This window comes from Heteronotia binoei, chromosome 21 (assembly GCF_032191835.1).
Source record: "Heteronotia binoei isolate CCM8104 ecotype False Entrance Well chromosome 21, APGP_CSIRO_Hbin_v1, whole genome shotgun sequence".
NCBI classification, from domain to species: domain Eukaryota; kingdom Metazoa; phylum Chordata; class Lepidosauria; order Squamata; family Gekkonidae; genus Heteronotia; species Heteronotia binoei.
This window is the reverse complement of record NC_083243.1, coordinates 171,776,360-171,789,848: the sequence shown is the minus strand read 5'-3', so window position 1 is coordinate 171,789,848 and position 13,489 is coordinate 171,776,360. Positions and strand designations below refer to the sequence as shown.

General features: G+C 42.0%; 1 protein-coding gene across 2 annotated transcripts in view; it reads right to left on the bottom strand.

Moving 5' to 3' along the window:
- Nucleotides 1-13,489, bottom strand: part of KDM2A (lysine demethylase 2A) — a 71,966-nt gene that overhangs the window by 21,024 nt on the left and 37,453 nt on the right. For both annotated transcript variants that reach the window (XM_060262877.1, XM_060262876.1), the window contains exons 9-13: nt 12,394-12,487; nt 6,740-6,893; nt 6,213-6,328; nt 2,439-2,565; nt 1,186-1,583 (exon numbers count right to left, since the gene is read on the bottom strand). In XM_060262877.1, coding sequence (XP_060118860.1) covers nt 1,186-1,583; nt 2,439-2,565; nt 6,213-6,328; nt 6,740-6,893; nt 12,394-12,487 — 889 coding nt within the window. The remainder of the gene's footprint in view (nt 1-1,185; nt 1,584-2,438; nt 2,566-6,212; nt 6,329-6,739; nt 6,894-12,393; nt 12,488-13,489) is intronic.

The window sequence follows — 13,489 nt, the reverse complement described above, 5'->3', positions numbered from 1 at the left end:
GCAGTGGTCATATGACTGTGTCCCGCCCAGGCCAGGACTCACCAGGGAGACCCCCTCTCACAACTGATGGCCCCCCTCGCTCCTTGAAGGCGCCCTCATGGCAACCCCGGGCGACGACGGCAGCCACAGCCTCGGAGCCCCAACCTACCACCAGGCCAGGGGATGGAGCGCCACCGGCAGCAAAGCCCACCAGCCCTGGCACCAGTCGCGCCTGTCCCAGGGCCGGGGAAGAATGGCATGGCCTCAGCTTCATTGGCAGACAGCAGGAGGCTCAGCCACCACACAGTGGTAGGGGCGGAAAGGGCCCTCAGCCTGAGCCGTGGCGACTAGTGCTGCTGCGCCCCAACACACTGCCACAAGCTCGGACGCCCCAGCAGCCCCGGGAAAGGGATGCCCAGAGACGCCTCTCCTCAATGTCCAGGCTTATAGGTGAGGGCAGAGCCATCCGGTGGGTGGGACTTAGGAAGCAGGAGGGGAGCCCAGAGAGGATAAAAGGAAGGCCTGCAGAGAGGTCGAGGTGGAAGCAGGCTGCTGCTGAGTAGGGGCTGCCAACTGCGAGAGAAAGAGACTGGAGCCTAAGCACAGCCGGGGAGAGGAAGCAGAGGGTAACGTAACTCAGCTCCCTCCCAGTTCTGAGACCTCTGGGGCACCTGGCTGGGGGACGCCAAGAGTTAGGGCTCGGTCGGGGCGATGGCCACATTGGAGATCCCCGGGGGGCACCAGGGGCACAACAGACTGCATGATTATTGTGCAGTTTCATATAGAAGGCAGGAATACATCCTTATTTTCCTCAGTATGAAAACTCTACAGAGAACAATACCAGATACAAAGTACCATTAAAGTGTGCAATAAAGCCGATGACAACTATCTCATATATTATGAACTGTCATACAGCTGTATAAATACTGATGAACACAAAAAAGCAAATGCCATGGGATAGCCGAGTTAATATGTTATGGCAAACAGAAATAAACTTTGTCAAAAAACACCTATTTCTGCCCAACACATCTGAATTAACCCCAAATAAACACAAACTAAAACAGCAAGACACAATCCCTTGGACTGCACTGGTCTAAAAACACAGCTCACATAAGAAAATGTCACTGGCCTAGATACATTCAGATGGCTATCATATGGCATTCACACTACACAAAAACTAAAGACAATTATGTCTTTGCTTCATACCTTAACATCAGCAATCAGGGCATCTTCATCCTCAATGCCAGTAGGTACACACTTCTTGTGTAAAGGCAAAGATTCCAGCTTGTCTACAAGACAGCGCAGCCCCTCAAGTTCAAATTGTGTCAGATGTATCTTCTTGCTCTTATGAGGACTATTGCTGTGAGAGTCCCAGGCCTGGCCATTGTGAGAGCCTCGGCTGGATTCAGAGTCCATGGACATAGTTCTCTTTAGACCTGGCAAATTCCTGCAGCTTCTACCTAGTTCATCATAGTCTAGGTTAGCACCATTGGCCACAGGGCTAGTGAGTATTGACCGTCTGGTGACTGGACGCCTTGATTCCTTTCCTGCTTCTGTATCATCTTCATCTATGTTTCCAGACTCTGAGCCACACAGCTCCATATCTGATGGTAAAGGGCAGAACAAACAGTGAGATTAAAGTCTCCCTATGTGACAGTTTTAAAAGCAACTGAAATTATTTCAGCATTTGTACCAGGCCTGTAGCCAGGATTTTTCCAGTAGAGGGGCATTGGGGAAATTGGAGGAGGGGGCTGACAAAAATTCAGGAATCACCCAGCTTCTCTGTGCCAACCTGTGGCCTAATCGCCCTTTCTTTTTCCCTTCAAAGACTTACTTTCTCTCTCCCCTTATCAGTTGCCTGGGCTTTTAAAGGGTCAAGAGGCTGGTCTCTGTGCTTTTGCAGTTGGCTTTAAAGGAAGACCCGTTGCAGCTGCCTCCTGCCCTCCCATCCTACTTGGATGGGTCGGGGGCCTTAAATTGAGAGGGACCTCAGCTGGAAGTCAGGGAGCAGGGTCCACAGAGGCCCCTTGTAGCTACAGGCCTGATTTGTACTATTCACCCAACAGCACTGGAGAAAACACATACATGAACGCATGCACATGTTACAATGCTCTGCTGTTTGTGCTATAGCAGCTGTGGTCCATTTGCCATTCAACTGCCAAATTAAGGCATTCTCTACTCAACCAAGACCACTGGAAACCACATAACTATATTATGTGCTTTCTTGAACAATCCTAGTAAGAACAGTTGCTTTGAAGAAGAATGCCTCAGTGACGCAACATAAACTAGATCATAAAGGACATCTGGGGGCTCACGGGACAATCTTTTTACTAAAATTAGAAGGTGTTTTAAAGCAAAAGAGGAAGTGATTTCCCTTTTTCCTCTGTCAATCTTGAAGGCATTTCAGTGGAGGAGGGAAAGAGTTCTATAACAAATAGGTAAAAGATAGCAGCTCTTACCCATGCTGAGTGATTCCTTCTGAAAGTCCTTAGTAAGGTGGGAACGGCTGGTGATGCAGTAGACATAGCGTTCTAGTACATACCAGCACATTTCATAATAAAAGGGATAGCGAAATTTATTTGGGACCTGTCAAATAAAAGACCGTGTTAAAAAAAGGCTTCTTTCACTATACTTCCAATACACCTCACTGGGGAGATAATAGGGGCTTACATCCCACAGTAAATCTCTGCTACCAGAAGGCATTTTTGACAGCGGAACAGGACTTCTTTGCCTCACCCCTGTTGCTGCAGCCTGAAATGCTGCTCCTGGAGCTGGAGGTCTGCAGTTGGCAGAGAGAGAATTGGGAATAACTGCTCCCTATCCAACTAACAGAAATTTACTATGGGATCTCGGCCACTGCAAACATACAGAAAAGTTGCTTAGCAGTTTAACCAATGAATACTGCAGTCTCTAATATTGTATTCTGTTGCAACTTTAAGTGAAACCATGATCACGAAAATCAATCACCTTACCAGAAGACTAGAAAGTAGTCAGTAAAACATCAAACAAGTTTTTTTAAAAAAAAAGAAAAGGTTCTAAGGATTCAGTGAAACTACCGTCTAACTCATATCTGAGCTAAATTAGTAGAAAGCACTGACCAGAATTATTCAAGAAAGAAAAACAGAATATCATAAAGCATGGTTTTTGCAAAAGCAAGTCATATCAACTTTTAAAATGTCTCTGCAATTGTCAAGTATGTAGATAGACATGACATAGTATAATTTCTGAAAAGCTTTCGTCAAAATCCCTTTTAAGAAAGTTTAACAAATCTGGAATAAGAACAACAGGTCGTCTTCTGGTTAGTAACTGGGATCAGCAGTGTCGTGTATAAATGATCTAGAAGGCAACATTTGGGTGATAACAAAATTCCCGGACAGTGAAATTCATGATTTTAAATTGCTAATTCCCCCAATTTGTGAATGCTTCTGGTAACCAGAACAGAAAAGCTTTATACAGGTCTATACTGTACACTGAGAATTAAATCACACTTTTCTCCCCAAGAACCTCAAGAAAGTTGCACAAAGTAAACCGGAATCTAACCATACATTAAGGTCTTAGCTGATAGTCATCAGACAGAAAGATCTCACTAAACCTGAGATTTAGGTATGCATATCTCTATCTAATTCTCAATGTGGCCAAATCTGTAGATACTTAAATCTGGAAACTGGGTCCATAAACAGACAAGACAGATCATTTTACAAGCCTGATAAAAGCCCCAGGTTTGCAGAAAAATCTGAAACACACAAAAAAGTGACAACAGTAAACAAAACAAACTGTTTTGTTTAAAATAACAGAAGCAGCACCTGTAGCTTTACAAAACAAATGCCCTACAACAGTACTACCAGTTGAAGTTTTGGTTTCTATCAGTTAAAAGGCTGGGAGAGGGGGTAGGGACTTCTTCATGGTTGTTTTGGCCTTTTATGGCCTCATGCAGCAGAATCACAGGGTGCCTTGCTACCACTTAACCTGCATGACTCACCTAGGTCTGGCTGTTTTCTACTGCTCAGCCAACAAAAGCCAGTGTGGTGCAGTGGTTAGTGTTTCAGACTTGGATAAGAGACCCAGGTTTGACTCACCACTCTGCTATAGAAGCTCACTGGGTAGGCTTGCCAGGTCTCCTTACCTTGCCAGCAAGGGCCCTTTGGGGTGGGTGGAGATGTCCCACCGCCAAATGACATAAAACTTGAAGTGGTCCAAAAACAGGAAGAGGTCCTTTTTGCTAAGGGGAAGTGAAAAGGACACTCAAGTGGAAGTGAAAGGGACTACTCAAGTGCTTGCCAGCCATTTCACAGCCAGATTTACTCCCCTACCCCCGCTTCTAACTGGCAGGAGGGGAGCAAAACTAATCACTGAAAAGGCTTGCAGCCAGTTTAGCCTAAACTTGCTGCAAGCCTTCTCAGCAATCAGGGTCACTGAAGGCTTGCAGCCATTTGAGTACCAAACCCAAAAGGACCATTCAAATGGCTGCTTCAGCAGCTGCACTTCCTTTTCTTTCTTTCTTTTTTTTGGCCACATCCAGTTTTACCGGAAGTGGCCCAAAAATGTCATTTTGAGGTGGGATTTCCTCGCATCAGCCAGCTGGCTGGCAAGCAGAGAAGCCCTCCCAAAATCAGGGAATCCCTCACCCAGACGAGGGGGGCAGGGATCCCTATCATTGGGTTACCTAGGGCTTGTCATGCCCAATCAGCCTAACCTACCTGACAGGGTGGTTGTGACGATAAAATGGAAGAGGGAATGATGTAAGTTGTTTTCATTCCCAATTGTGGAGAAAGGTGGGGTATAAATGAAATAAGTAATATAGCTGAAGATGGAGGGCAGATAAATGGTTGGTGGGTGGAAAGAAGAGAAGAAAGCAGAAAAAGGTGAGGATATAGGAGTTTGCCAGGAAGAGGGAGAGAGGAAATCATGTAGGGAGGGGGATACAAGGGAAAATGAGATGCCCTATGCAAGTCCTTGTGAGTTTCCCCACCATGCAGCTGTGCCCAGCTCGGCAGCTGGCACTGCAGAACTCTCCCTTCCCAGACCACTGCGACTCAGTTACAGAACCTCCGTCTTCGTCGGATTTAACTTCAATCGACTCAGCCTGAGACAGGATGTCACAGGTTGTAGTGCCAGGTCCAAGTTGTCTGAGGCGCAGGTGGATCTGTCACCCATCAATAGATAGAACTGAGTGTCATCTGCATATTGATAGCACCCTAGCCCATGCCTCCTGACCATCTGGGCAAGGGGGCGCATATAAATGTTAAATAACATTGGGGATAGAACCGCCCCTTGTGGCACACCACATGTAAGTGGGTGCCTCTGGGACGATTCTTCCCTTATCACCACCCTTCGTCCCCGACACTGAAGGAAAGAGGCCAGTCACTGCAAGGCAGACCCCCAAATCACCACGCTGGTGAGGTGGCTAGCCAGTAACTGATGGTCAACCATATCAAATGTGGCTGTCAGATCTAATAAGAGCAGTACCACTGAGCCACCTAGATCCAGATTCTTGTGGATTGAAGGCATTTGATGATAATATTGCCTACCAAGTATGCAACATTAATTTAAAGATAAGAAAAACTGGACTAGATATTGGAGAATAAATAGTAAATGACTGACACCATCCTGCTTTGAGTTTCTAAAGATATTGAGGTGTCACTGATTGCAACATTAATGTCGCTAGATAACCCGATGAAGAAATATGATTCTTATGGTCTCTACCCTTACTGCCAAGATGGTACACACACTGATATTTGCAAAATTCCCTGGTAATCAGTACACTTTAAACTTCTTGCACTAACAGAAGTTAACCATCATTCAGAACAACTGGTGGGAAGGGTGACTGACAACATGGACACTTACAATTAATCTTCTCTGCTGGCCCAAGCTTACATTTTGCTCTAGTCTGAGACAGCTGAATTTATTTTGCTGCAAATAACTAGCAGCTTATTAGTCCAAGCATTCTAATGCAATATAACTTTAATCAAGGATTAAACATTGTCAGAACATCAAAGTAGCAAAGAACATCAGAAAGTCTGTCAACTCGTTTTCCAAATATGAAGTACAGAATGCCTTGATATCCCCTTAAAGCAATATACTATAATAGTATATGCTCCTCAAATAATTTTTAACCTCCTTTTCCCTCAGTCTAAGAAGGCGGCAAAGATAAACAGGTAATTCTTTATGGTGTTACAGTATTGCTCTTGGAAAAAATGAACTCTGGTTTGAAAGCTTCTTAGAAAAGTGCTTACCCGTGTGCGATCTTCAATGCTGTAGATCCTCAACTGCATAGGGATGTTGAAGCTATGCAAAAAGTTACCACCAAAAACCAGAGTGTCCATAGGAGTGTATACTGCATGGATCCAACCTGAAAGGAGATCACTACATTTAGGTCCTTTCTGGAGTTGCATCATTAAGAGTCATGTCTCCTAAAAGTTGATTTCTATCATTTCTAGCTTTAGACTCATGCTTTCAGAACACGAAGTCACCAATGGGACACAGCTCCTCCTGATGTTATTTAAATTACAATGAGCTTCTACATAAGGACTGTGTTTGTATACATTTATTGAAGTCATGATGAAAAAATGCTGTGACTTGAATTAGTGACTGCATATCCCATACCCCTGAATTCCCCTCCAGTATAGATGTGCATGTAGCAGACATCCTCACTATGACTAAGTAGGGAACAGCTGTTTAAATTAAGACCATATTGCCAATGCTAACCAGCAGAAACATATTAGTAATACAACATTCAAAAATTCTCTCTACATCCCCACACCTGAGGGTATGACAAAGGTATAGCCTTGCTTGAGCTCAATACGTTGACAATCTGACACCCGGTCACCAAGGAAAATGTCCCCTTGTTTCCCTGAGAGCAGCCAGTTTTCATATAACTCCAGGTTCTGAGGAGTGGGTGGGATTAACCAGAAGATCTGCAAGTACAAAGAGATAGGACATTCTCTTTAATCTATCTCAAAACCTACTAGGATATGCATCTTGCCCAGCCTCAAAGTAACTTAAAGTATTTTAACCACACAACTGATTTTAAGGACAGTAACTTTAGTGAGACCTGCCCTTCAGCACATTAATTTGCGCCTTCACCATGGTCATCATTATTCATTTGTCTCTAACTTATCATGATCTCTGTTAAAATAGACACTAGTTTGGTATGGATGCTAAATGCTGAAATGGCACTAACTCCTTTATTGCAAGAGGTAATATCTGTGTTGTGAATAGTCAGGGGATTACTGTTTATAGGAAGTACAGAATGCCTTGATAAAGTGGTCAGTAATGTACAAATGAGAATAAAATCCCACATTGCAAAAAAAGCAGCACGGAGCCTCCAGTTCTGCAAAGAAAAAAATCAGAGTCACTGCAGCAGTAAGGTATGCCAAGAGTGAGCAAAGCACAGAGCAAAAGAATAGGGAAAAAAACCCTCAAGCCATCATCGAAGAGACAGTGAGTGTGTGAAAACCTTATGGCCTGCATTTTGCAGCAGTCTCAGACTATGCCATCTTTTGATTTTTCCAATATTCAGGAACAGAGTATGGCCACTCACATTCAACGTATGCAACTACAGAGAAACTGTACTTCAAAAATGGGCTTAACACACTCCACATTACTTACAGAATTGAAATGGTAGTGTATTTATTTAAAAGAGTATTTACTACAGCCAAATGAGAATGATGGAAAATCACACTGAAATAACAATAAAACACCGTTTGCAATGGAATGGAATCTCACTCAATTTAGCACTATTTTTTAAAACATAAGACAAGCCAAGGCAAGCACTTTTTCTCCCTTATCACCACAGATCGATCACCTTTGCTATTACCGCAGGTGTCAAAATTTTACCCATCAGAAATGTGGCACACCAGCCACTGGTAGCGTTTCATTTATTTAAAGCAAACTGGCAGGGAAGAGATGGGATTTGTACAGAGGTTTCTGGGATTAAAAATCTGTGGGCAGACAGAACAAAAATGAATACAGAACTCCTTCACAGGTGACTTTTTTCATAAGATACAGTTTTCCCTCAGATGGTTCAACACTCACTAAAAGTAACCTTGATGTTAAAGGTTTATATTTTTATAATTATTAATTTATAATCTCTGAAGAACTTTCCCTCTTTCTAGTCAAACATGCTTAAGGGTTTCTGCCTCGTCCCTTGGGTTAGAAGACTCAGGTCTCTCACTTCTAGACCTCTTTCCTCTGGCAAACTAATTATTCTCTTCTCAGTAAGAGCAATAACTCTGGTCTTCGGCACCTTTAAGTGCCATTCTCTGACACCTCAAAACTCTTTGCGAAGTCCTACTCTGCCAAACTACCAGTCTTTCCCTTGGCATTGTGCTAAGCTTAATACTCTCAAGATGTATGTCTTTTTTTTTTTGGTATACGATCAGAGACTGCCCTTAATTTCTGGGATCAGTCTCCCAACAGAGTCTCCAGTATTTAGAGCTACAGCACATTCACCCTGAAACAGACTCTGCTTCTATGACACACTGTCACACACTCTAGAGTTTCATAAGAGCCACAGCTTTCTCCCGCTGACCCTCTCCATCTAACAACCCTCTCCAACTGCTTCTGACTCCCAAATGCCACAGTTTGATCATTAGAAGCAGTTGCCCAATCACAGTGAGTTCCGTGCCCTGTCACTCACTGAGAATTCCATCATATGCACTGCCTCTCACTCATGCATAGGCTCGCAGTCCGTCACAATCACAAAATGGGGAAATATAAGTAATCACACTATTAGTAAGATTTAAGAACATCCTCTGTAAATTCTCTGGCCAGATAAAGGCAAACTTGGGTCTACAAATTCTTTCAATATGGTTCAAGAAAGAATGATTAATTGTTGCTAGAGGAGAACCAGCATGGTACCTGACTAAGAACCAAGAGACCTGGATTCAAATCCCTAGTCATCCATGAAGATCTCTAAGTGACTGGGCTGTCAGCTCAAGTTTGGGAAATACCTAGATATTTGTGAGGTGGAGCCTGGGGGGAGGGATCTCAGCTGGATATAATGTCATAAAGTCCACATCCTGAAGCAGCTATTTTTTCCCAGGGGAACTGATCTTGGTCAGGATTTCAATTGTAATAGTGGGAAATCTCCAAGTGCCACCTGGAGGATGACAACCCTACTGGGTAGTCTTGGGCCAGCTACACTTGCTCAGCCTGACCTGTTGTGAGGGCAACATGGGGATGGAGGCAAGAGATGCCACATATGCCACCCTTAACTCTTTAGAGGAGAGGCAGAATAAAAATTTATAGACAGATGTAATCTTCAGCCATGCGGTTGGGTTCAAGTGCAAAAAAATTGAGCTATTGTTAATCCATGCCTATACCACATCTACAATAACCTAAGAAAATAATGTTACTTCCCTATTCTTGTGAAACCACAGAGACAAGCACCTCTGGTATACAAAAATAAATGTGTATGTACAAAACTATATTCCTGATATGGGAAAGATGGAGTAAGAAAAGACAACGCAGACAGTCTAGAACTATGTGCTTGAGCATACAACAATTGTAATGTTCAGACTTGGAGTCCAGTGGCACCTTTAAGGCCGACAACATTTTATTCAAGGTATAAGCTTTTGTGTGCAAGCACACTTCTTCAGATACAGTAAAAAAAAGAATTTCTTCAACTATTACATATAAGTAGAAAGGGGGAGCTAGTTGCTGGGAAGGAAGGGCCAGTTAGAGTCAAGATGCTGGGCGATTATAGCTGAGATAGGATTAAGGTGGTTGGTAAGATCTGTGAATGGCAGTAAATTAGCCTACAAATACAAAAGTTAACAAATGTGAGACGTGAGAACAGAAGTCTGTTATCTTGGAAGTACCACTGGACTCAAAGTTCAATTCTGGATGTAAGCAAGAACTGAGGGACTCAGCATGTGTAGATGAATACGCCTTCAGATACAGTGAAACAGATTTCCTCAAACATTACATATGGGGGCAGTTAGTTCCCAGGAAGGGCTAATTAGAGTCAAAATGCATAAATTAACTGATAAATAAATATAGCTAAGATTGGAATAACACATTTGGTAAGACATGTAAATAGCAGCAAGTCTGCGTATAGATAACAAAGGAATTAACAACAGATGTGGGAACTGAGTTTGAGTCCAGTGGCACCTTTAAGACCAACAAAGTTTAATTTCTAGGTATAAGTGAGAACTGAGTCACTTAGCATGTGTAATGAGATATGTCAATATCTGTTAAACCCAGAGGGGTACGTTGTCCATAGTATTGTCATAGCTTGTGATTCAACCATCTCATATTCCAGTCTGTTTCTGAAATATCTATGCAATAAAACAGCAACTTTGAGGTCCCCCACTGAGTGCCCCAGGAGGCTGTTCTCCTACAGGTTTCTCAGTTCTGTGATTCACCTGATTAAGTCAAGAAACAGATTAACAAAGCCAGAATGGTACCTAGAGAAACCCTGTTTCAAGTTAGGTCCAAAAGAGACAACAGCAGAACACCACTAGTGGTCACATACAGCTCCCAACTCAAAACAGTTCAATGTATCATCAGCAATTTACAACCTCTACTTGATAATGACAGTTCTCTTTCACAAGTACTGGAGGGCAAACCTTTTCTTATGCACAGACAGCCCCCCCCCCAACCTCAAACTACTCACCCACATTAATACAACATCTTATTGAACATGGACACTAGTACCAGAGCTTGCAATAAACCCAGATGCCAACTTTGCTGCCACATATACTCAGACAACACAATCACTGGACCTAACAACATCTATTATGCTATCTCAGGCTTATTCACTTACTCATCTTCCAACATACGTCATTAAATGGTAACAATGCCCTTCAGTTCTCTACATAAGACAAACAAGTTAAACCCTACGCCAAAAGATAAATGGACACAAATCTGGTTCAAGAATCACAAAACTGACTTGAGTTCTGCATCTTGACTTTAACTAGTCCTTCCTAGCAACTAACCCCCCACTCCCTCTACCTATATAGAACAGCTGAGGAAACTGTTCCATTGTATCTAAAGTGTGCTTGCACAGGAAAGCTTATACCTTGAATAAAATTGTAGTCTTCAAGGTGCCACTGGACTCAAACTTTGTCCTGCTGCTTCAGACCAACATAGCTATACCCACCTGAATGTAACCTCAGACATGTAACCTATCCAACTACAAAAAAAGTCCTGAAACCCCAACCACAAAACAGGAGTAGGAATGCAAGACTAAGGAGACTGTGGAGTTTTAAAGCTCACATCAGGATACTATTCCAAAACAGCCCTGAAGTTCCTGTCTTTCTTTACCTCATAACAAAAGCTCAGTTTTAAAGCAGATTACTAGACATGCTGACCTCTTGCCCTTTGTCTAACTTAAAACAACGTCATTGAATCATCTATTCTTGCTAGAAATTTGGAAGCAACATTGATCAAAGACAGATTTCACTAGTTATTTGTACATTTAATTTTTCTATTGTACACGTTCTATTAAATATACACTTTATAGGGAATCCTATTTGCAGAAAAAGATCTTATGATTCTGTAGTGGGATGAGCTATCAGCCAGCTAATGAGCTGCATATTGCTTCCCTGGTAACTTGATGAAATAAAGATAATGAAATAGAAGCTCCTCAATAAGCAGAGCATTCAGAGCACATCAGAACGTGGTCCATATTGCTTCTTGCCCTTCCTTCTTTTTTTTTAAAAAAAGATTAAATTTTATTATAACCAAAATAAACAATTTAGTGCAAATCATAATTATAAAAAATTCATAACAAATCCTTACACTACAGATTTGATTCAAACCTTACATACATACAGGATAATTTCCTTAAATAATAATGAAATCCAACATTTCAGGAGGCAACTTTTCACTTTCCGTAGCAGTAGAATTCATATCATCTAGATAAGGGAGCCATTTTTCTACTATGGTATGTTGAGATCTTATCTTGTACAATTATGTCCTTCACCTTCATATACCATTCCTCTACTGAAGGGACTTTAGTACTCCTTCAAACTTGAGCTACCAAACTTTTGCCAGCTAACAGTAACATCGAGGTAAGTTCCAAGCATAAAGGAGTAGACCAATTTTCTGGCCACAAATTTAGTAAAATTACTTCTGGTTTTAGAGGCACCAAATGTGCCTATCATTTCTGAAATTTTAGCCACAATACTGGCCCCCAAAATTACTTATTTTAATATGCTCAGACTGTAGAAAGCTGAAGTGACTTTATGATTCACAGGGCTAGAAATTAAGTGTTCACAATGAAGACAAACAGGGAAAAATTACTAGGTGGGTTAACTAAGAAGATTAAATATTGATTTGTGGACAAACTATGAGAAATACCCAGATAAAGATAATACCTAAACATACTGAACACCCATGCATGTAATTTTTCCCTTTCTCCATAATCTCTTCCATAGAACTGAGCAACTTCCTGAGATGCTACTGTACCTTTCCCCCTCTGTGGATATGATACCACACAGAAGTGCCACCAAAGTCCACATGAAAGTCAGTATAGCAGCCCCTGACACTCATTAGACAGTATCTGAAATAAAAAAAGAAAACATGAAGCTGTAATCAAACTCCAATAACTCCTGCATTTCTGTGCACATGGGATGAACACTTGGTATTTGTGCTTGCAGACAGAGCTGTGAGTGGCTACCACTTTGGGTGCAGTAATCACGTGCAATATGAAATCTATGTATTTACCATGCTGACACCAGCAAACTGGTGGTGGTCTAGATGGACACTGACTAATGAAACTGGCAAAGGAACTACTACATTAACACAATAATATCATAAGACTACATCTCTACAATAAGAATAGATAGATAGATAGATAGATAGATAGATAGATAGATAGATAGATAGATAGATAGATAGATAGATAGAAGATAGACGATAGAAGATAGACGATAGAAGATAGACGATAGAAGATAAATTTATTGTCATTGTTCTCAAAAAAGAAAATGAGAGCAACGAAATGAGGTGCTCTTCCACAAACATACCAACGCATCAACACCCACAAAAGGACATATACATAGACCATTTAAATGCATCTAAAAACAAATAACCATTCATAACCCTGCATTTAGCCTAACCACGGCACTTGGATAGAAGCTGCCCTTGAATCTATTTGTCTTAGCCTTCAACACTCTATATCGCCTACCTGACGGTAAGATCTCAAATAGCAAGTGGCCCGGATGTGAAGGGTCCCTTAAGATCATTTGTATCTTCCTTTTACATCCCATATCATACAGATCCACCAATGAGGGGAGAGAACATCCACAAATCTTCTGTGCTCTCACCATCACTCTTTGGAGCACCCTTCTCTCTGCTTCCGTGCAGCTCCCAAACCACACGCAGAGGCAATAAGATAAAATGCTTTCAATGGAACTGCGATAAAAGGCAACCAGCAGACTCCCTGACAGTTGTTGTAATCTTAAGAGTCTTAAATAGTATAGTCGTTGCTGGGCCTTTTTTTCTAGAGCTAAAGTATTTGCCCCCCATGTTAGATCCAGTTTCATAGTAATTCCCAAAAACTTCC